Source organism: Pelmatolapia mariae, linkage group LG7, assembly GCF_036321145.2.
Source record: "Pelmatolapia mariae isolate MD_Pm_ZW linkage group LG7, Pm_UMD_F_2, whole genome shotgun sequence".
NCBI classification, from domain to species: domain Eukaryota; kingdom Metazoa; phylum Chordata; class Actinopteri; order Cichliformes; family Cichlidae; genus Pelmatolapia; species Pelmatolapia mariae.
The window spans coordinates 14,737,706-14,758,802 of NC_086233.1; the positions used below are offsets into that span (position 1 = coordinate 14,737,706).

Below are 21,097 nucleotides of genomic sequence, written 5' to 3' on the forward strand. Positions count from 1 at the left end.
TATGCGAAAAAGTAAGTTTTTTTTACTTTATTTCAATTTCTAATAGCATTAGCTGCTTTGCAGTTAAACTCATCAAACTTAAATTATGTTATTTGTATGTCTATGGGGATATATTCTGTGTAGGTCTTTAGTGCTAATGTTTTAGCCATTGGCTGTAATGTTAGCTAGTTCATGGCTATAGGAGTCTGGGTCAGTTGTAACAGCAACAGTCTGGGTTAGTTGTAACAATAATGCAAATGTTACAACTTACAACACTATTACTTTAACTTATATTAAACAAGTTGGGGCAATGACATCAGCAGAGAGAGGTTCACTGGTCACCTTTGTATATGCGGTTAATGCCATTGGCAACACAATTCCTCCCATGTTTGTGTTCCCACACATACATTATGCAGACCACTTTGTCAGAGATGGACCAGTAGGAAGTATTGGTAGTGGAAATAAATCAGGATGGGTGCAAAAAAACAGATTTCCTCATCTTTCTGAAGCACTTTGCAAACCACACCAAGGTCAGCCATGAAAAAAAGTAATGGAATTGCGATGCTGGTGCACAACTACATTTTTTCAGCTTCATTGTTATGTTCAAAAGTTGGTGCAAGAGTTGTAGGTTACAATGCCCCTTGAGCCAATAAGGCCAAACTCAAGGAAGACCAACCAAAATTAATGAAATATTCAGTTGCAGAAAATTCCATAATTTGTCTTTTTTGGGGGATGGGAATATGTTCAAAAGCTAGATTTCTGCATTCTGTCACACACACACATAGCTACATAAATGGCTCTAAGTCCATTCATGTGTTGAATAAAAAAGATTACATGTTAATGTTTTGTCAGTACCCTTATTTCATTGTGTTACATTTCACCCCAAGATATGTTACAACTAACCCAGACTATGGGGTTAATTGTAACATTTCACTCTTTGTGTTTGAGACCATACCATGCAATGAGTAATTGTGCTGCACAGAAGATAGCTGTACTACCAAATAGCAGAGACATGTAAATACTTTGCATTAAATTTTGAATCCACTACCTTAAAAGAGCTCCAAGCTACAGACAGAAATGTCAAAAATGTTACAACTATCCCCAGTCTCCCCTATATTTATTTAGAAGTATCTAGCTCAGTTAGTGCAGTTCCAGGTTACCCACTGACCCTAAAGACGGAGCTGACCCAATTCATGCCTCCCCTAAATGACAGATGCTTTTGGTTGCTGCATGTGAAGTGAAGTGGAAACCTTTGCATTGAGGACGTTAATACTGTAGTAGATCCAAATGTAGAACATATCATAAACAAAACATGCACTCTCTGTGTAAAAGTATGTAAGTAAAGTTTTAGACATCACATTCATTTAAAAGAAACCATATGAATAAATGTTTTTGAGTTACAGGATTCGAAAACATTCATTTGTTACTGTGTTTTAAACAAGGAAGGACTGAGAAGCAGTGACACATCTTTCCTGATAAGTTTTTGTATATTGCCCTCTGCTGGTGGCAACCTTGCATTAATGTTAAAGCTGTATTTAATTCATTTTTAAGAATAACGTCATATTTCTCTGCTGTCATCCGTGGCTCATCGTCCTTTTTTCTTTTTCTTGTCTTTTATTTTGGCATTGGAGGTAGTAAAAGGAAGGTGAATAGGAAGGGTTTTATTTGGAAATCTCCTCCCTAAAATTCAAGATTCTTTATTTGTCACATGCATAGTTATACCAGTACAACATGCAATGAAATGTATCCTCACACGCTCCTCGACTGTGCATGACTGTGTTGATAGTCTGGATTTTTTACTGTTGAGGAAATACAGGTTTACCTTAAATAAACTGTTTTATGATATTATCATTAATATGAGAAATAAAGGTACTGAGAGAATTTTCGTCTGGATCATCACTGTTCAGATTGTCTCTCAGATCTACAAGGCTTTTCAGAAACGGCGAAGATTCAGACAAAAGGAACCAGTTTCACTATCGGGATCAGTGCAGCAATCAGCCATCAACAGCAAAGCTACTTCAACTTTAAATAGGAGCAAGGAGATGACATGATCGCAAACAGGTGAACTTTGCTCCTCCAGATGTGCAAAATTAAAGGGCAGAAACTCAGAATTAGAATGTCTTTATTGTCATTGTCACAGGTACAACAAAATTAAAGATGGTCCCCGATCAGTGCATCATCCCTAACAATATCAAAATATAAATAAAACGATAAAATTCAATAAAATCAAAAAATAAAATAAATAAAATACTTAAAGTGCTAATAAGAATAGTATCAGCAAACATTCACATACATTCCCACATACATGCTTCAGTCAGCGCATAGATTAATACAAGAGTGGTGTGATGGAGATTTTATTGTAGCAGTATTGGTTGGGGTAAAGGATAGGATAATTATAAGCCACAAGGCTTCAGCCTATTCCTTTTTCGGTTACTGTATGATTGAGTACTTTTATGTAAAATGATAATCTGTGTTGTTGTTGTTGACCGAAATAAATTTCACTTCACTTCACTTCACTTCACAGTATTCAGACGTGTTATTGCAGTTGGATAAAAGCTGTGTTTGAGTTTACAGCAAACACTGCAGTCCCCTGAAGGAGAGAGAGAGAGAGCAACTAAGAAGAGAGACAAATGGAAAGGACAAGTCAGCACAGGAGGATTTGGAAACCATAAGAGATTTCATTTCTTTCCACAACAGTCACTTAATTTCCCTGAATGGTATTGCCTAAAGTCACCTGTCAGGAAACTTACCTGTGCAGGCCCATAGCGCGTAGTAGTAGTAAATTGTAAGGCTGTTGGCAGCGCAAACGCATATTTATCACATTTTTCACATTTTGTGAAAATGGGATTAGATCATCTGTCCTTGCTTTCATAACCTAAAATATGGCAAAGACAATGCTTACATGCTTAATTTATTTAATTTAAGAAGTGAGATCACAAATAAACATTTATTTAAAAATAAACATGAATAAATGATAAATAAACTGAAGAAAGTAATGCCAAATTTACTGAGACTGAAAATAAGAGTTTCACGTTAGTTTGAATAAAATAAAAGCACTATTTTTTTGCCACTGACAGCATAATAAGATACATACATGAGTGCAATGTTCCCTCTAAGCTGCGCACGTGCGCAATTGCGCACTGCTGGCATGGTCTCTGCGCACAGAAAATCTGTGTTGCGCACAAAAAAAAATCTAACCTGATTTGAAATTAAAATTAATACTTTAACAATTCTGTTTTGCAGTGTTAGTCAGTAAGTGACTGGCTGCTCCCGTATGGGATTAGAACGATTCCACCTTATCCCATAGTCCAGCCAATGATGCGATTTACATTCGTATATACGCAGCTAATCAACGTTGTTGACAGGCTATGACAGCGTACTTATGTGCCGACACCGGTGTTTTAGCGAGCAAAGCGGCGTGGCTGATGTGGAGTGAAGCCACATTAATGAAACGTGTACAACCATTGGAGATGTGAGCAGGACAGACGGAACAATTACGGAAAAAGTGTTGACTTTATACCAGTTTTAAATTGTGTTGATAGGCCACGTAAAACCAGAGTTATGATAAAAATATCTGCAATGTTTGGTTTTCTTCCTGAATACTATTGTTGTTTATATTTACTGCGGGAAGAAACGGTAAAACGGCGTTTTAGAAGGAAAAAGGCTCGAAAGCCTGTGAGCAAAAACAAACTCCACCCACCTTTCCTATTCGTCCAAAAAAGTACCATGTCGACCAATCAAAAAATGATATGGCAACGTGACATCTAGTTGTTACAAAACTGGGAGAAGTTTTAGGAGTGATGGCGGTGCTTTGAGATGTGAGTGATTTGAGACGTTTAGCGCAAATCTTGTGTAGTCAGTGTGTAGTGTAGTCAACAGTTTTGTTGTGTGTGTCAGAGCAATGAGACGACTGCTGAATGTTACAGGTGTTACAGGAGTGATACATCTGCTGTTGTCAGGCCTGCAGGTATCAGGCTGCTGTTCTACTTTATCTAATAGTGGACAGAAATTATTTTTTGGAGTGGCGCAAATAATTTGTGTGACATCAGATTTGATGCAGAACAGCTGATTGTTCTGTAAATAGTTTGAAATGTTTATTTAAAAACGCCTTGGCTGCATTTAAAAAAAATAGCTGCAAAAAAACTGTTGTTTGCCAAACTGAGTTACTTTTTTAAAGAAGTAACTATATAATTAATTGCCCAGCATTGGTCATTATATACTGTATTTTGCAGACAGAGAGCTACAGACTCTCTCCCAGACCACAGACTCATAATGCAAGTCAGAGCTTTTTTAAAAAAGAAAGAAAGTTGTGTTTTCAAAATTGGAGTTCAAGTTATTTTTACTTCCAATAGTGTTAACATACTACACAGGTCATGAACAAAATTTTTTTTTTACATTTTCATTGTAAGTGAGCTAAAGCAGTTAATTAAAAGTAGTCTAACATAAATGTAAATGCTGTAATTTGATTATCTTAATAAACCATGTAACTTGGATGGATTCAATGCTGGCGTGACCACATTGCACACGTCTGATGTCGCTCACAGTGGTCCAAGGGATCGCTCAGGGAGTTTGTGTGTTCGCTCAGACACGTGAAAAATTAGAGGAAACATTACATGAGTGTGTAAAATGTTCTTCAGTATATGTTCTTAATGTATCTGGCTACCGAGAATTTTTTCCCACTGAGTAAATGGAGCTCAGAAGAAACCTGAATCAGATCACACAGGCAGATATGACGCAAACAGCAAGCACAAACATGTCGTTTAAGGGTGTGTTCATTAAAGCTGGCATTTTAAGGAGACACAAACCTTTAAGGAAGCCAAAGAATTTCCTAACAAGAGAGCTACAGACATGGCTTCACCACATTTCTTGTTGTTCCTTCTCATTAATTTCTGCTGCATTTCTGCCTTAAATACCTCAGGTAAGCTTGAAAACACTGTTTTGTCTTGAACTGTTCAGTCTCTGCCCTCTACTCGTATACAGAGGGAATATTAATATATTAATAAGATTTTGTTACCTGTTGTTATTAATATTTTAGAGAGCCAAAGGTTAATGACACAACCCCCTGACATAAATAATGCCACATTTGTAAGGAAAATGCATTTTTAGGTTGAACAGCAGAGTTGAGTATGTGGGTTGTACTCATGCTGATGGTGAACAGCATATGCTGCTCTTGTTTATTAATTTATGTGGTAAATTTATGTTGCGTGTAGCACCTTGGTCCTGGAGGAACGTTGTTTCGTTTCACTGTGTACTAACTGTATATGGTTGAAGTGACAATAAAACCAACTTGACTTGACTTGACTTATTTAATGTCATTTGTCGAAGTAAAAACACACATTGGCAGTTAAACAATTTATTCTTTTAACAATCCAGTACTTTAGGGTGGAATAATCATGCACAGCCACAACAGCCTATTTGGGGTCGGTGCACAAAAGAGAGGAATCTCAGGATGTGCCTAATGTTTTAAAATATTAATATGAAAGTAGTCTATTCTAGCGACAGGTTTATTTTTTAAGAATTCATTAATTCAACCTCCTGAGTTTCAGTTGCCTGTAGATCACGTCTTATAACTATCATGAATGTCTAAGGCTAAAAAGTGTCAAAAAGCAATGGCTCATGTTACAAGCTAGTGTGGCACTTCAGAATAACAGCCAAGATACTAACTTTTCAGTAAAATGCTGTCATGGCACTGGGTCATTATTAAATTTCAAGTTTTGTTGATTTAAATGTTCTATTCTGATTTGTTTAATATTTTCAGCATATTTGTTTTGTGTATTCTTGGTGTATTTTCTATAGCTCTCAGTTTCTTTAGTTTAATTCCTCCTTCAGTCTTTCTTCCTTCTGTGCCATGTCTTCTGTGTTTGGTTTATTCATGTTTCTGTGTTTTACCCATTTAGTTTTTGAAGTTCCTCCTTTATTATAAGATTTAATGTTCCTTCTACTTCCATATCTATATCTTAGATCACAGGCACAGTGTTTTTTCTCCTTTTAGGCACTCAAGAAAATAAAACAAAGACACCAACTGGAGCAGGTTTTGCTGTCCTACCGTCATCAAAAGAAAGAGTTCCGTCAGAAGAGGCACTGGAGTTTCTTAATGGCACTGTGTCCACCATCCTTTTACCTTGCTTCTACACACTAATCTGCTTCACCAGTGTGCCAATTAACATCTTTGCCATAATGGTCTTCAGTTGTTGGATCCGTCCCAAGATGCCAGCTGCAATTTATATGCTGAACCTGGCCTTAGCTGATCTGCTCTTTGCACTGATGCTCCCCTTCAAGATCTCCTACCACTTTGAAGGCAACAACTGGAAATTTGGCCCATCCATGTGCCGCGTGGTCACTGCTGCCTTTTACTGGAACATGTATTGTTCTGTTCTTCTCATAGCTTGCATCAGTGTGGACCGTCTAATTGCTGTAGTTTATCCCATTGGCTCTCTGGCTTGGAGGAGCTCACGGAACACAGTCATAGCCTGCATAACCATGTGGGTGTTATCCTTTGCTGGCTCTGTGCCTCTTGTTACATCGGACCAGACTTTTAACCTAACTAAGTTGAACATCACCACCTGCCATGATGTCCACTCCACAGATAAGATCATCTGGTTAAAGACATACTTCCTCACTCTCTGCTGCCTCCTCTTCTTCCTACCTCTCCTCATCACATTGGTGTCCTACACTCGAGTCATCTGCTCACTGAGCAGACTCCAATATGATGTTCCAGAAACATCACACAGGAAAAGAAGAGCAGTAGTGATGACTTTGACTGTGCTATTGATATTTTTGCTGTGTTTCGTGCCTACAAACTGTCTGCTGCTCGCACACTACCTGCAACTTAACACAGAGAAGAGCCCGGAGGCACCCGATGGCTCTTACGCACTCTATCTGGTGTTTCTGTGTTTGGGAAGTCTGAACTGCCTCCTGGATCCCCTGCTCTACTACTTTGGATCCTCCCAGTTCCGGAAACAACTATCCAACATGTTGAAGTGTAATAATGACAATAGCACTCATTCACCATCTTATTTATGAAGATTCAGCAAAAGACAAATGCTGAAATCCAGTCAAACAGAAAAGTCCAGAATCAAGACCTCAGTTACCAGAGCAGGTTCTTTCCAAGCAAGCCTCAAAAGCCAACAAAAGACAAGCCAAACAAGAAATTACTGGCCTGACTGACTGTCACACTTTCATTGATTCTGAACTGTTATTTTAAAGTTATAATATAACATCAGCAATTTGTCATAATTTGTCAAAGCTGCTGACATAAGAGCATGTAGCTAACAGGAAGATTTTAAATTCTCTATATTCATGATTAGAATAAACTGAATACCTTCCACTTCTTTGTGAACCGGTCATGTCAACAGAAACAGTTTTAAATCTTAGGGTCATGGCTACACATGGTCAATGAGAGATCCTTTTAAGAAACACGAAAGAAAACACCAGGAGAGAAAATATGCATTACATAAACAATACACATTCCATAAGGCAAGAGGTGGGGTCCAACCTGGGCAAGTTGCCCGTCTCTCGCAAAGCTAACATTATGAGTAATTATATATTAGAAAATAAAGACAACGTATGGTTCAGAAGTTGTTGGTCTTAGGCAGTTCAGAAGTATTTTTTCTGTGTTTAAAAAACTGTACTTTAATCTTTTATTATGTGTATTGTGTGTTTTTTCTTCTTTTAGCTATCTAGAATTAGATGGACACAAATATAATGTCCCAGAGGTATTCTGTTGGATTTCAGTCAGGCGAGCGTGAGGTCTAGTCAATGGTATAAATTCCTTCATTCTGCAGGAACTGCCTGTATATTCTCACATTGTCTTGCACCACAAGAACCCTGCACTTCGAATCCCTCCATGGATATGCCTCCACAGAGCATCACTGACCCATTTCCAAATCTGTCATGCTGAGCGATTTACAGGCAACATAATGTTCTCCACGGCTACTCCATAGGAACCTCCTCTCATCTGTGAAAAGCACAAGGTGCAAGCCGTCGACCTGGTATTTCTGGTATTCTATAGCAAATGCCAATCTGGCTCCATGGCACCAGGCAGTGAACACAGTGCCCACTAGAGGACATCGGGAGCTCAGGCCTGAGACCTTTCTGATTGTTTGGTCAGATACATTCACACCAGTGTCCTGCTGGAGGTCATTTTGTACATATTGGGCTGTTCATCTTTGCAAAAATGAGATAATCTGATTAAAAAATTGTGTCTTCTATTTTTTTCCTTTTTATTAGGCAGAATATCTGGGATACTCATTTATTATTTGTATTGAAATACATGCAAAACCTTGTAGAATAAACATCTACACATTGGAGATATTTTTTTAAATCTGTAAGCAGCAATGTCCATGTGCCTTTCTTTCCAGCAGGTAGCGCTACATTACAGTTAAGTAACACTCTCCACACACACTCTGCATTGTCAAGCTGCAATTAAATCCAAATCCAAAACCTGAAGACATTGGAGACTATAGTAACATAAAAAACAGAGATAAAAACCTTAAAGAATCACACTGGGAAGAACCAGTTGTTTATTGATGTATTAACAATTAAAAACATGGATTATATCACTGTATCATATATATCTTCAATAATAAATCAACAAAAAGATAACGATTATACTGTTTTGCTCTCTTGTCATTTCTCACACTGTCCTTTGTTGTGCTTTCCTATTAACTGTGGTTGTAGTGGTTGTATTTAATCCTGTGTCTGTTATTCTTATCTTAGAAAACAGAGTTTCATCCATATAGGCATAATAGCACTAAACAGTTGCTGCAGATTTGCAGGCAGCACATCCAAGATTCAAATCTTCCATTCCACCACATTCCAAAGGTGTTCTACCTGATTGAGATCTGGAAACTGTGGAGGCCATTTGTGTACAATGACCTAACTGTCATGTCCTTATCTGTTATCTGGTATCACCAAGGCTTTTTCATCCAGAGAACTGCTGACGGCACCATCAACCACGTGACGTTCAAACTCACTTACAAACAATACTTCCGCACTCTGATGCTCGGTTTGAACGTCAGTCGGTTGTCTTGATCATGTAAATCTGGTCATGACCCAGGGCACAAAAGGAATTATCACCTAAATCCATCATAAATAGTTTTATTATCGCAACTATATTTTTACTTAACGATGACCAACGTAAGGTTGCTTCTGTTTTATATTTAGGGCCAATAATTTTTCAAATTCGCGTAATGTGACGGGCCATATATTTTAAATACGGGAGCAGTAAAGGGCAGAAACTTTGATCGTCTTACATTTTAAATCACTTAAACAACTTAAAAAAAATAATTGTTCAGATTAATCTCTCACCAGATTACCTGGCTCTAAAAACAAACGAACAAACAAAAACATATTGATTACCACTCCTCTTGGCTGTCCTTCTGATGCATTTTAGGAATTCAGACATCCTTCAACAACATATACTGAAACTGCGTTTCACATCACAGTCTGGGGCGGCAGAGGATGCATAAGCCGCACCGGTTAAATTTTCTTGTGGTTCCATTCTAGGTTTTATGGTAGTGTTTGTCTTTCGCTGACTATTGTTCAGGTCCGTAAAGTCTTCAATGTAACTTTCAGTGCTTTTAGTATCATACAAAAATCGTGAAATTCTCCGCGGATTTATTTTTAATTTTTTATTACTTTTCTCAAAATAACACGCCATACCCCTGAACATTGATCAGCAAAGCTGGAAAAGCACTGCCATAAAGCTTCGGCTAGAAGCGCAAGTCAAGGCCAGGCATGACAGGGCTGGCCTGAGTCTTACGCAAGGTCGCTTGTAAGGTCACCTGACATCACGCTGGTATGTAAATTAGCTGACTGTGGGCTCTGTCAGCTAGTTCGCCGGCACTAGCGGTTAAAACATGGCTTAAGGTCGCTGCCGATAGACCGCGTTCGCTATAATATTGTTTTAAACTAAGTTTTGCAGGCATGTCGTGGACTACAGGATCGATTCACCTGTTCCTGATTTTGTGTTTTACACAAACTTGCCTGACGATACACCCAGGTAATATTTCAACCTGTTGATTCAGCCATTATTACCATACCGTCGTGACTGGCAAACTGTTCATTTTGAAAATAATTGGATGTTTTGATTGATTAATTTGATCTTTTTTTAAAGTGCTGAAGACTTATGTCAGTGCTTGATGTTTTAGTCTTGGATAAATTCATTTGTTTGCATCAGTGTGATCGGTCAGAAATAGCTACAGTTTGATGGATGTTGTAATACATACAGGTGACTCATAAACATACTAACACAAACGGGTCAAAGTGCCCTAAGCTTAAGGAACTGGGTGTGACATTTGTTCCTATACACACTGTAAGCCTGTTATACTTCTGCTTTTCATATATTTTCATATTGTGACTTCACAGAAACCAGAGGCTTCACAGGTACAGAGAAAAATGGAAGCCTGTGGATCAATCTAAATGACGAAAACGTCCTGAGCGGTCGCCTTACAACCGTCTTTCTCCCAATCATTTACATAATTGTGTTTTTGGTGGGTCTCCCCACCAATGCCTTGGCAATCTGGGTCTTCCTCTTCAGGACCAAGAAAAAGCACCCATCTTCGATCTACATGGCCAACTTGGCTCTGGCTGACCTGCTGTTTGTCATCTGGCTCCCCTTAAAAATCGCCTACCACTTCAACGGCAACAACTGGATCTACGGAGAAGGATTATGCAAAGTGCTGGTAGCATTTTTCTATGGCAACATGTACTGCTCAGTTGCCTTTATCGCATGTATAAGTGTTCAGCGTTATTGGGCCGTGGCTCACCCGCTGTCTCAGCAACAGAAGAGAAACCGTGTAGCTGTTTCTGTCTCCGTCACTATCTGGGTGGTGGTCTGGCTCATCAGCATCCCTCTCTATCTGTATAATCAAGAAGTTAAGATAGCAAGACTCGAAATCCTGACCTGCCATGATGTCACCAAGCCCTCTCAGAAGAAGACTGCAGCAGGCTACTTTCTGACAATGGGAATCCTGGGATTTGTCGTTCCCACTATTGTGTGCATCGTATCTTATGTTCTCATGCTGAAGGCTCTCAGGAACAGCATGAAGGATCCTGCCATTGCCAAGAGACGCAAAAAGGCTGTGGTCTTGATCGTCACTGTCCTTGTTATGTTTTTATTGTGCTTCACCCCGAGTAACATCATGCTGATGGTGCATTATATCCTCCTGCTTAAAGGGGCGGACAACAACTTGTATGGCTTTTACATCACGACCCTGTGCTTGGCCAGTCTCAACAGCTGTTTTGACCCTTTTGTTTACTATTTCATCTCCGAAGACTTCAGGGAGCACGTGAAGAACACATTCCTGTGCCGAAGTGAGAGGACAGCGCAGAGGATGAGGGTCTCCTTCAGCGCTTTGAAGTTCTCCAAAAAAAGCAACTCGTATACATCAGGGTCAGGGAACACACGGAGCACGGATTGCTAGTGGATTCTTGATTTTTTTTTTAAAGACTTGTCTTTATCATTTTACCGAAATGTAAAAATGACTCCCTGGTTTGTTACAGGTGAACAAGTCAGTTTGACTTTTAATGTTACTGATTTTTAAAGTTTTGTAAAATCTTTGCTTTCATTTGTTTTTTGTTGTTGTTTAATGTGTAACATTTCTTAAAGCTGCCTTAATTTAATTTATCCAGGATGTGAACAATTGCTTTAGACATTACAAACGTGTCTAAAATTGTGCCATAATTTTTATTGAGAGCAACTCTGGCAGCTTGTGCTAGAGTGCTTTGCTGCCTTGCTTATAAATAACATTTCTAAGTATATCATATATCAAAGAAGATGAAGTCACTTTTTGTTTGTTTTTTGGTAAATCTTTTTACTATATTTAAAAGGTTCTCAATAAAAGTATCATCTCAATTAATTGTGCTTTGTCACTGCATACTTGTTAGGTGTTATCCATCAGCTCACTATTGCTAACCGAACTGGTTACATTTGTGCACAATTCTTTAAATTAGTTGAAGCTCTCCGATTTCAGTGCTGTTAATTTAATAAGTAAAAAGAATGTTTTATAAAACTGGAAAATGTAATATAATATTAAATGATATTGCTTTTATTGGTTTTCCATTATGCTTGTGACAGTTTGTGAAACAAGTATGTAGTTGCATAAATGCCATTGCATGTGGCATTAAAAGTTTTTCTATGTTACTCCCTTTGTTTGGTCATCAACATTTCCTCTGACTGTATCATCGGGTAAACAGTTAGAAATGTCAAGCTAGATGTTCCTTATTTTGAAAACGCAGTCAGCTTTGTGTTCCAGAAATTTCCGCCACTGTTCTTTTTGGTGGGTAAACAAACAAATATACAAATCATGTATTTTGAATATCACATTGGAGGACTAAAGAGCTTCATTTTGGGTCTTCTTGTTTTCATGACCTGCCAAATAATGATCACTTACTACAGTACAGTGAGAATTCCTGCATTTAAATATGCAGTTATAATTTTTGCCTTTGAGCAGAGTTGGGTTTCCTGAAGTAGCTCAAAAGTTCCCTCACAAAAGGAACTATAAGTTCATACTATCTTTTTTCCTTTCTTTCTACAAGCTCGGATTGTACAGAATGTACCACAGCATTCGGCACACCTACACAGGAGAGACAGATCATATCACTTACAGTTACACGTTTTGCCCCTTTTGCACTTATTTTCATATAATTTAACTAATTATTTACATGGCTAGATACCAAGAGGAAGAGAGATGGCATGGTACTAAAAAACAAACAGGTGTATTCACAAAATCATAATTTCAGCCACACAAAAACATACTTAAGACCCACCTTTTCCCTACAGTTCATTTATATATTCACAGCGTTGATATTTCCTGTCTGCTGTGCGGTGGTCTGTAGGTTCTGTAACTCTGAAAATAAAATCAAATGACTAGTTAAGACATCAATCAACAGAACATTCGTCAAGTTAAGGTGTTTGACTTTAGGCCTGTTTTCTGGCCATGTTTTCTCTTTTTTTCTAAAGGATAAATACTCAAAAAACTAATGTCAGATTTGAAATAAGAGTTTCTACTTCAGTATCAATAAAATTCAGCCACCCTTCATTTACCACTGACGACGGAATTTTAAAAATGATAATAAAATAATTCTTCATAATGTGTGGTAAAGGTGCCTGTAACTTATATGGCATGTTTATTCACTGCGTGTTTTGTTCTCACTGAATCCACGGAGCTCCACAGAAACCCGTAACAGGAAATGCACTTGAGGACGGACCGGGCGGGCGGGTTTGGACATGACGCAAGCGTAGGAACAGGTACTCTCGGGGTGTGTCCTTCAATGTTGGAGAAGTCGGACATTTAAGACTCAGCTGGCTGTTAAGCCGTCGAGAAAAGGAGAATTTGTACCGAGAGAGTCTCAGTGATAGAAACATGGGTTCAACACGGTTACTGTGGCTGTTGGTTATTTTCTGCTGCGGCTCCGTCTCATCAAGTAAGTTCAAAAATCCCTGCGCTGTCTTGAACTGCCAGGGTGTTGTTATACCGAGCTCGGCTCATGTTTTGTTTTGTTGTTGTTGTTACGGTCTAAAGCCGGGCGTCTAAAGAGCAAATATTTTAACCGAGCTCTTTTTAAACTTGGGACTGTAATAACTTCACAAAATAGAAAACTTTCGGGAAATAAAGGCTTACTTTTCAAAACTTAAGAAGATACTTGGGACAGGATCATTTTTACGGTTTTAACAGAGCCTTATCATTATCATGTATGCTTTAGACCAAAAGGTCTCTGTACGTAATGAAATGACTCCTGTCTGAGGCCATTGTGATGCCTCAAATAACTTGTTTGGCTCAGCCAACAGAACTAAACCCAAATATAGTTTAGGGGGGGGGTCTGTAATAACAGCTTAAATGATAGTTCAATTGGTGTTCTGTCTGCTGGTTAATCATTAATTTAAACTGTAATATTTATTTCCGTTTGTATATGTGTTTTAGATAGAAGCCGGATGTTCATCGGACACAACGACCCTGAAAATTCAAACCAAGTTGTCGTGGATGAGGAAGTATCAGCTACGCTTAAGAGTAGCCTCACCACAGTCTTCTTCCCGATCGTCTACATCATCATATTTACAGTTGGACTTCCGGCCAATGGTATGGCAATCTGGGTCTTTCTCTTCAGGACCAAAAAGAAGCACCCTTCATCAATATACATGGCCAACCTGGCTCTGGCTGACCTGCTCTTTGTCATTTGGATTCCATTAAAAATACACTACCACATAAACGGCAACAACTGGATCTATGGAGAGCCTCTCTGCAAAGTCCTAGTGAGCTTCTTCTACGGGAACATGTATTGCTCTATTCTGTTCATCACCTGCCTGAGCGTGCAGAGGTACTGGGTTGTGGCTCACCCACTCTCTCAGCAGAGGAAGAATAATAAAATTGCCATTGGTGTCTCTGTAGCTATCTGGGCTTTTATCTGGGTCACCACCACTCCTCTGTACCTGTATGACCACACGACCAAGCTAAAAGACCCCAACGTAACCACATGTCATGATGTGACTGTCATAAAGGACCTAGAAAATCCATTCGAGTCTATCAGGTTGCCATTTATCTACTTTATCATGATGGGAACAGTTGTGTTCCTAATCCCTTGCATAGTGATCATTGTAGCCTATGCTATGTTGCTGAAGGCTCTGGGGACAAACATGGAGGAAAGTACAGCATCAAAGAACCGACACAAAGTTGTGGTGTTGATCGTAATCGTCCTGGTGACCTTCCTTGTGTGCTTCATTCCCAGTAACATCATGCTGCTGGTGCATTACGGTTTACAAAAGAACAGTATAGGAAATCACGGTTATAACGTCTACATCTCTACTTTGTGCTTGGCAAGTCTCAACAGCTGCCTGGACCCATTCATCTACTACTTTGTGTCTGAGGATTTCAGAAACCATGTGAAGAACACTCTGCTGTGTAGGAGCAGCAGGGCTGTGGAGCAAATGAGAGTTTCCTTCAGTTCCATGAAATATTCCAAGAAGAGCAAAGCATACGTGTCGGATGTTGGGACCACACAGAGCAGCACCTGTTAGTGAGAAAAGGAGAGGAGAGACTCTGATTCCAGGCCTGGTTGTGCTTTTACAGTGTAAACACTGTAAACAAAAAAGACACATACCAGATAGACTCTGGTAACCAAAGATTAACTTTTATTTATAATTTGAGCTGCTTGGCATTAAAATGTGAAATGTATATGAGTGCCTGTGTTACGGGTCCACACCTGCTTCATACTGACATGCAGAGCTTTGAATGGACTAATGTGCTTCTTCCTGTGGTTTTGACTGATTATCTTTGAATATCAATAGAAATGTAATTTAATATGAATGACATTTATACCATACCCACATTAACCTGTTCAGAGAGCTTGTGAATATATTGATTTTATGAGATAAAATTTGCTTTTTTTATATACACACACAATTCATGCATCCAGCAAGTTTTATTTTTGTCATTTTAAAGCCCTTTTATCACACTTTTGCTTGAAAAAAATGAAGGGAGAACGGTTGACATTGTTACTAAGTTTCTTAAATAAATGGTAAAACAACATGATTTAGTATCTGTGAAACTTCTTTTGTTCTATTAAGTAACTGATAACGTTCCTGTGACCCGTGAGTCACTATTCTTATTTTCATCCTGCAGCTGGATGAGACGCAGTGTCATTGATGAGTCTCGGACAGTAATTCCTGGAATGTTGTTGTGTAGAAACTCGGTGCAACTTTACACAGTGTAAAGGCCAGTGTTTTAAGCTTGTACTTTTAATGTTCACTCCTGTTCGGAAAATGAGCTTAGAGTGGAGAGTGTTAAGGAATGATTAACAGATCAGTGAGGACGACCTACATATAATTGCATTTTCTACCGAGTGGTTTTAGTGGCAGACTAGTTTCACCTCTGAAACATAAATAGCTAGTTTCACTTCATCTTTATTCATTTGGTTTAACCCAGTTAGTGTTTTGTATTTTATTAATTTTTTTTAATGGTGTGCAGTCCTCTTAGAGACCTGTAGTGTTACACTTTTTTCAGTCGACATTGCCAGCATCTAAATGACAATATGGTCAACAAATGTATAAAGGGAAAACTACTGCAGTCTTTTCTCTGTAGATAAGGAGTAGGTAAACTGCCGTGGTTCAAACACTGACCCCACCCATTTACCCGCCACCATCCCCCCCCCAGGTACACGTACACACACAAACAGGCCAAGAATGCTGCTTCCCATTTAACGACCGGTTGTGGGAGCGCTCTGAGGTAAATGATTGTTATGGAGTGTCACCTTACCTTTTGTCAGCGCTCTGTGTAAAATGCGTTCTTTGCACATGTTGGGGGCAGGGACAGGACACACCCTGCCCTGGTTGCATTCACTTAGTTCCACAGATAGGAACCACTTGTTGGATTTCCTCTGAGCAAAATTATTTTTAACAAAGCATAGCGTGACTGGTACAGAAAACTGCTAATAAAATAGCACACAAAGATGGGTTTTATGGATATGGCTTCAGCTTCTATAAATGATTATTAGCTTAAGCTTTTCTTTTATATTTTATATTACTGGTTTCATGAAGGTAGGACTTGGTTGTGAGTCTTTAAAGTTAGGAACTTATGAAAGGACTCACTCACAAAGGCTCCAATTATGATGGTTTGTTCCACATCACATTTAGCTCTCCAAATAGTTCAGTGCACAGGTTCAGTGTCAACGCAAATGGCTGCAGTGATTCTGTACTTCTGTTTAATATGATTACAGTACGATGTGTACCATTGTTGAGCTTTACAGTGGTGGATATCAGACAATATGCAAGATGTACAATACTCTGCAAATGTCTTGAGTCGCCACTTATTTTTTTGAATATGTTGCTTCCAATGAACCAGACTTCCATGTAAATTTGTATATGTAAAAGACTGCTATTGGTTGCTGTTCATTCTGCAACTCATTTTATTTACCGAAAGACCTTACGGTTTCCAGCTGGGCCAACTAGAAAAGAGGAAATGCAGCCTGTGGTTTAAGCCAAAAGACTTCCACTTAGTCTGGTTTTATGTTATTATTACACAGCAGAAAGTAAACAAAGAATGCAGACAGTGAGCATGGTGGAAATTTCACTTTAACCTCTGTGTGCATAAGACATTTTTTTTTGTTGAATGATCTGCCTATGCTGGAATAATGGCAATAACTACTGCTACATTTAACTAGCAGTGAAGTAGCAGTGCGTGAGACCAAATAAAACCAGTGGCATTGTGGTTATGACATGCTGAACCGCAGACAAAGCAATCTTTGTTTCACATGCTGTAAAATGGTGAAAATAAATTTCTCACACTGAAATGGTGCCACCTTAGACTCTTTACCCCTTGAAAGCCTAAAACTTTTTTGAACTGAGCAGTTTCTTTCATATTACAGGCCTGCTTATAGTGTACATCAAAAGTTAGTGAGGGTCTCAGTTTCTCCGAAACTATTCTAATGGTCACCAAACCATGCCTTTATTAATATAAACATCCTTATTTACCCCACACTGCTATTTTGTTGGGTTACTAATATTCAGAGGGTCAAATAAGTAATGAACATGTCATCAATTTTCTAAATAAATATATTTCTAAAGGTGCTATTGACATAAAATTCTCACCAGATGTCGGTACCAACCCATGCGTTCCACCCATATAAAGAAATAAAATCACAGATGTTTGTGAATTAAGTTATGTGTAAGAATGAGAAATCACACAGGAAAAAGTTTTGCCTTTTTGCACCTTGCTTTCTTTATGTGTTCTTATACAGTATGTGTACTCATTTTACCTGCTGTAAATGTGGAAAATGTCACAGATACTCTTACAGGGGCAATATTCTTTCTCATGTCTTGATCGTTTTCGTTAACCGGAATTCAGTAATTTCCTAACTCACTCTAAGGGCCATATTCTTGATCTTGTTTGTGTTTCTGGTGTTACTCCTAAGAACTGTATATTTAAGTCAAACTCTTTTCACTCTCTCATATTGAAGTATTAAGAACATTGACATAACTACTTTCTCCCATGTAACTGACAGTCTGCCTAGAAGAGATAATTTATGTACTCCTGATAAACTGGTGTCTTCATACAATTATGGACTTCATTCCTTTGAAAATTCACAGAACTGTCAGACTCTCTTTCATCCACTATGTTCCCTGGTTCATGTATCAGGAACACATGCACCACAATAAGGATGCCCTGTCTACACCTTAATTTGAATATTATATAACACTCATCAGGTCTGCTCAAAGGAATACTAGGACTCTTTCCTCCTGACTATTGGGGAAATATCTGGATTTATTAAGAAATCTTAATAAAGACCTATTTCTCACTTAAGTGGCTAAATCCTGTTTATCTTCTCTCTGTCTTTAGCTGATATTATTCACTCTTCCCTAATATCTGGCTTTTTCCTGCACTGCTTAAAGCAATGATAATGCCAACTCTTAGGAAACCCCATACAGACCCTTTCAAATAATTATTGTCCATATGCTAATTTACCTTTTTGTCAAAAAATTTGGGAAATAACTCTTGTTGTTTAGATCTAACTTCAACTTATTAGCAATCATCTTTTTGAATAATTTCAATCTGGTTTTCAGCCACTTCATAGAGCAGGGGTAGGCGTGGTCAAAATCACAAATGATCTTCTGATGGCAGCTGACACTGGGCTGTTAACCATATGTTTCAATGTACAAAATGTTCAAAATGCATGAAGATTTTGCATTTTGAAATGTCCAAACTGGTGAAGTTAAACTGACCTTTAATCGAGTTTAAAACAAAAAGTCAGAGAACTTACAGATGCTGTGACACAGGACAAAGGACAGACTAAAGCACAAACACAGAAGGGTCACTGTTTTTATACTTTAGCAAGACGCTTACTTCTGCTTTTCTGCATACCTCATACACACAGTTTAAATTCATTGAAAGGTCGTATGTCTATGTATGGTATAGCTGGAAACACACCCACACACACAGAATACAGACACTGATGTTGTTCGGATATGCCTGCTTAAAACTGTCACGTGGTTAACTGAATTATGTGTAACCTCTGTTGTCAATAAAAGAGTGAGGCGGACGCAGAGGAATTGGAGTTGCTTGGACAGGCGAGTCGCATCACTGCTCTCCAACGCTCCCCTTGCATGTACACTGGTGTCTGTGTGGTTGCTTTCAGTAACAGGTTCTGTTTACCAGCAGGGTTGACTTAAACCCAACATAAATTAATTTTCATAGATCATTAATATGAATCACAGAAGAGATAACATAGTATCCTCCTCCACATTACTGTGATAAAGAGAATACTTTTGTATTCATAACATATTTATTGGACCTATTTATTAAATCTTTCATTAAGCTGATTGTAAATACTGAACACAATCATGATATAGCAAGGTCAGTATTGCCCTACAATACAGATACCGGTATTTGAAGACGCAGGGTTTTAGGTAACACGTAATTTTGTCATAGTTGTATGGCTTTAATTTGGCTTTAACAACATCTAGGACACAAATAGTTGACTTTATGACTGATGTATTGGGAGGAAATTTCAAATTATGAAGTTCCTGTCCTGACTATAATAAAGGAGGTTGTTTCATAGCAGTCATGCACTTTACTCTGCCTCCCCCCTATGCTGAGCAAATGCACACATGCACACACAGATCTATTTGAAGTATACCTCTGTCTGTACAGGAAGAGGTACACCTCATCTAGTTATAAATACAACACATTTTGTACATCTGTCATCTTTTACATAGCATGCTTAAACCACTGTGACCTTTGCTGTACAAATATACTACCTGCAACTCTTGCAGGTTTCAAACTAGGACTTTAAGTTAAAAACAGCAGGGGTCAACAAGAGCATGGGAAACAGGTGGGACCACAGCTGGAACTAATTACGGTCCGAAGAGACCAGAGCCAAAAGACTTTTCACATATGACAAATAGAATTAAAGGGAATTAAATAACATGTCACCTAGAATTAAGCAATCACATGTTTTGTCTCAACAAGGATGTTGTGACAAAACATTAGCTCATTTAACAAATAATTTAAAAAAAAAATGCTTAAACCAAAGGAAGTCATTCTATTTGTGTTACACATTTAAACACACTTTAAACTAGTCGAAAGGTTGATCCACCATCTGGACACTTTTGTATTTGTGTTATTTTTACTCTAACTCATTTGGCCCTTATATAAGTCACTGTTTTATAGTTTAATTCACTCTAAAATGACACTGTGAAATGAAAAAACAATTTTTTTTAGAGATATAGTCACACTACACACGGTGATCACAAAGAATATAACACGTCTGTCCAATACAGCACTCAGCAGTGAAGTAGGATGAGTAGTTTCTTCAATATGAGTTGATAATTTAATGGCAAAGTTGTGATTGTAGGAATGAACTTAATTTTAATAAATGTCTGAATAATTTTTCCACCACTGATTTGACTTCTTGTCATTGCCCCACTCATGTCATGGTTTGTTTTGCACACCGCCAACATCTGTCATTCCACCTCGCAGACACCTTTGTTCAATCCACCTCCTCCCCATCTCCATGTTACTCGGGCTCCATCCAAGCATCCAACTTAATCTCCCCCACCAGTAGGGATTCGGAGTCTAATCGCCAAATAGCTTAATTGAATTCCATATAACAATAAATGATATATGGAAATGATAAATGATGTTTCCTTCTAATGAGGTCTCCTTATTGAAATACAATGAAAAGATATGGACTGATTCTTATATAGCGCTTTTCTACTCTCCCAGAGTACTCAAAGCGCTGTGTACAACATGCCTCATTCACCCCTACTCATACAAGCACTTCTAAACTCAAGTGCAACTAATAAGCATTCACACACATTCACACTCCGATGAACGCATCGGAGGGCAATTTGGGGTTAGTATTTTGCCCAAGGATATTTGGCATGCAGACTGGGGGAGCCAGGGATCGAACCACCAACCTTCCAATTAGTAGCTGATCGGCTCTACCACCTGAGCCACAGCCACCCCCGAAGATGTGATGTGTATGATGATGTCACTTCTTGTCATTGCTCTACACATGCAATCTCATGGTTTTGCATATTGTTTTTGAAGCGTGCTCTAACTGACATATGGAAAATGAGATAACAGACCTAACACAACCTTGTTGAATTTAATATTACAACAAG

At 38.4% G+C, this 21,097-nt stretch overlaps 2 protein-coding genes and 1 pseudogene across 2 annotated transcripts; all 3 read left to right on the top strand.

Annotated features, from left to right (window-relative positions):
• The first annotated feature begins 289 nt into the window (after positions 1-289).
• On the top strand, positions 290-7,146 carry LOC134631686 (proteinase-activated receptor 1-like; annotated as a pseudogene).
• A 1,719-nt stretch (positions 7,147-8,865) lies between these two features.
• On the top strand, positions 8,866-11,405 carry LOC134631687 (proteinase-activated receptor 2-like). Its single transcript, XM_063480244.1, has 2 exons — positions 8,866-8,986; positions 10,348-11,405. Exons 1-2 carry the CDS (start codon positions 8,866-8,868, stop codon positions 11,403-11,405), a joined length of 1,179 nt encoding a protein of 392 aa, XP_063336314.1.
• Positions 11,406-13,346: 1,941 nt separating this feature from the next.
• LOC134631688 (proteinase-activated receptor 2-like) lies at positions 13,347-14,995 on the top strand. The gene is made up of 2 exons (XM_063480245.1): positions 13,347-13,407; positions 13,905-14,995. The coding sequence occupies exons 1-2, from the start codon at positions 13,347-13,349 to the stop codon at positions 14,993-14,995; spliced, it is 1,152 nt and encodes a 383-aa protein (XP_063336315.1).
• Positions 14,996-21,097: the final 6,102 nt, after the last annotated feature.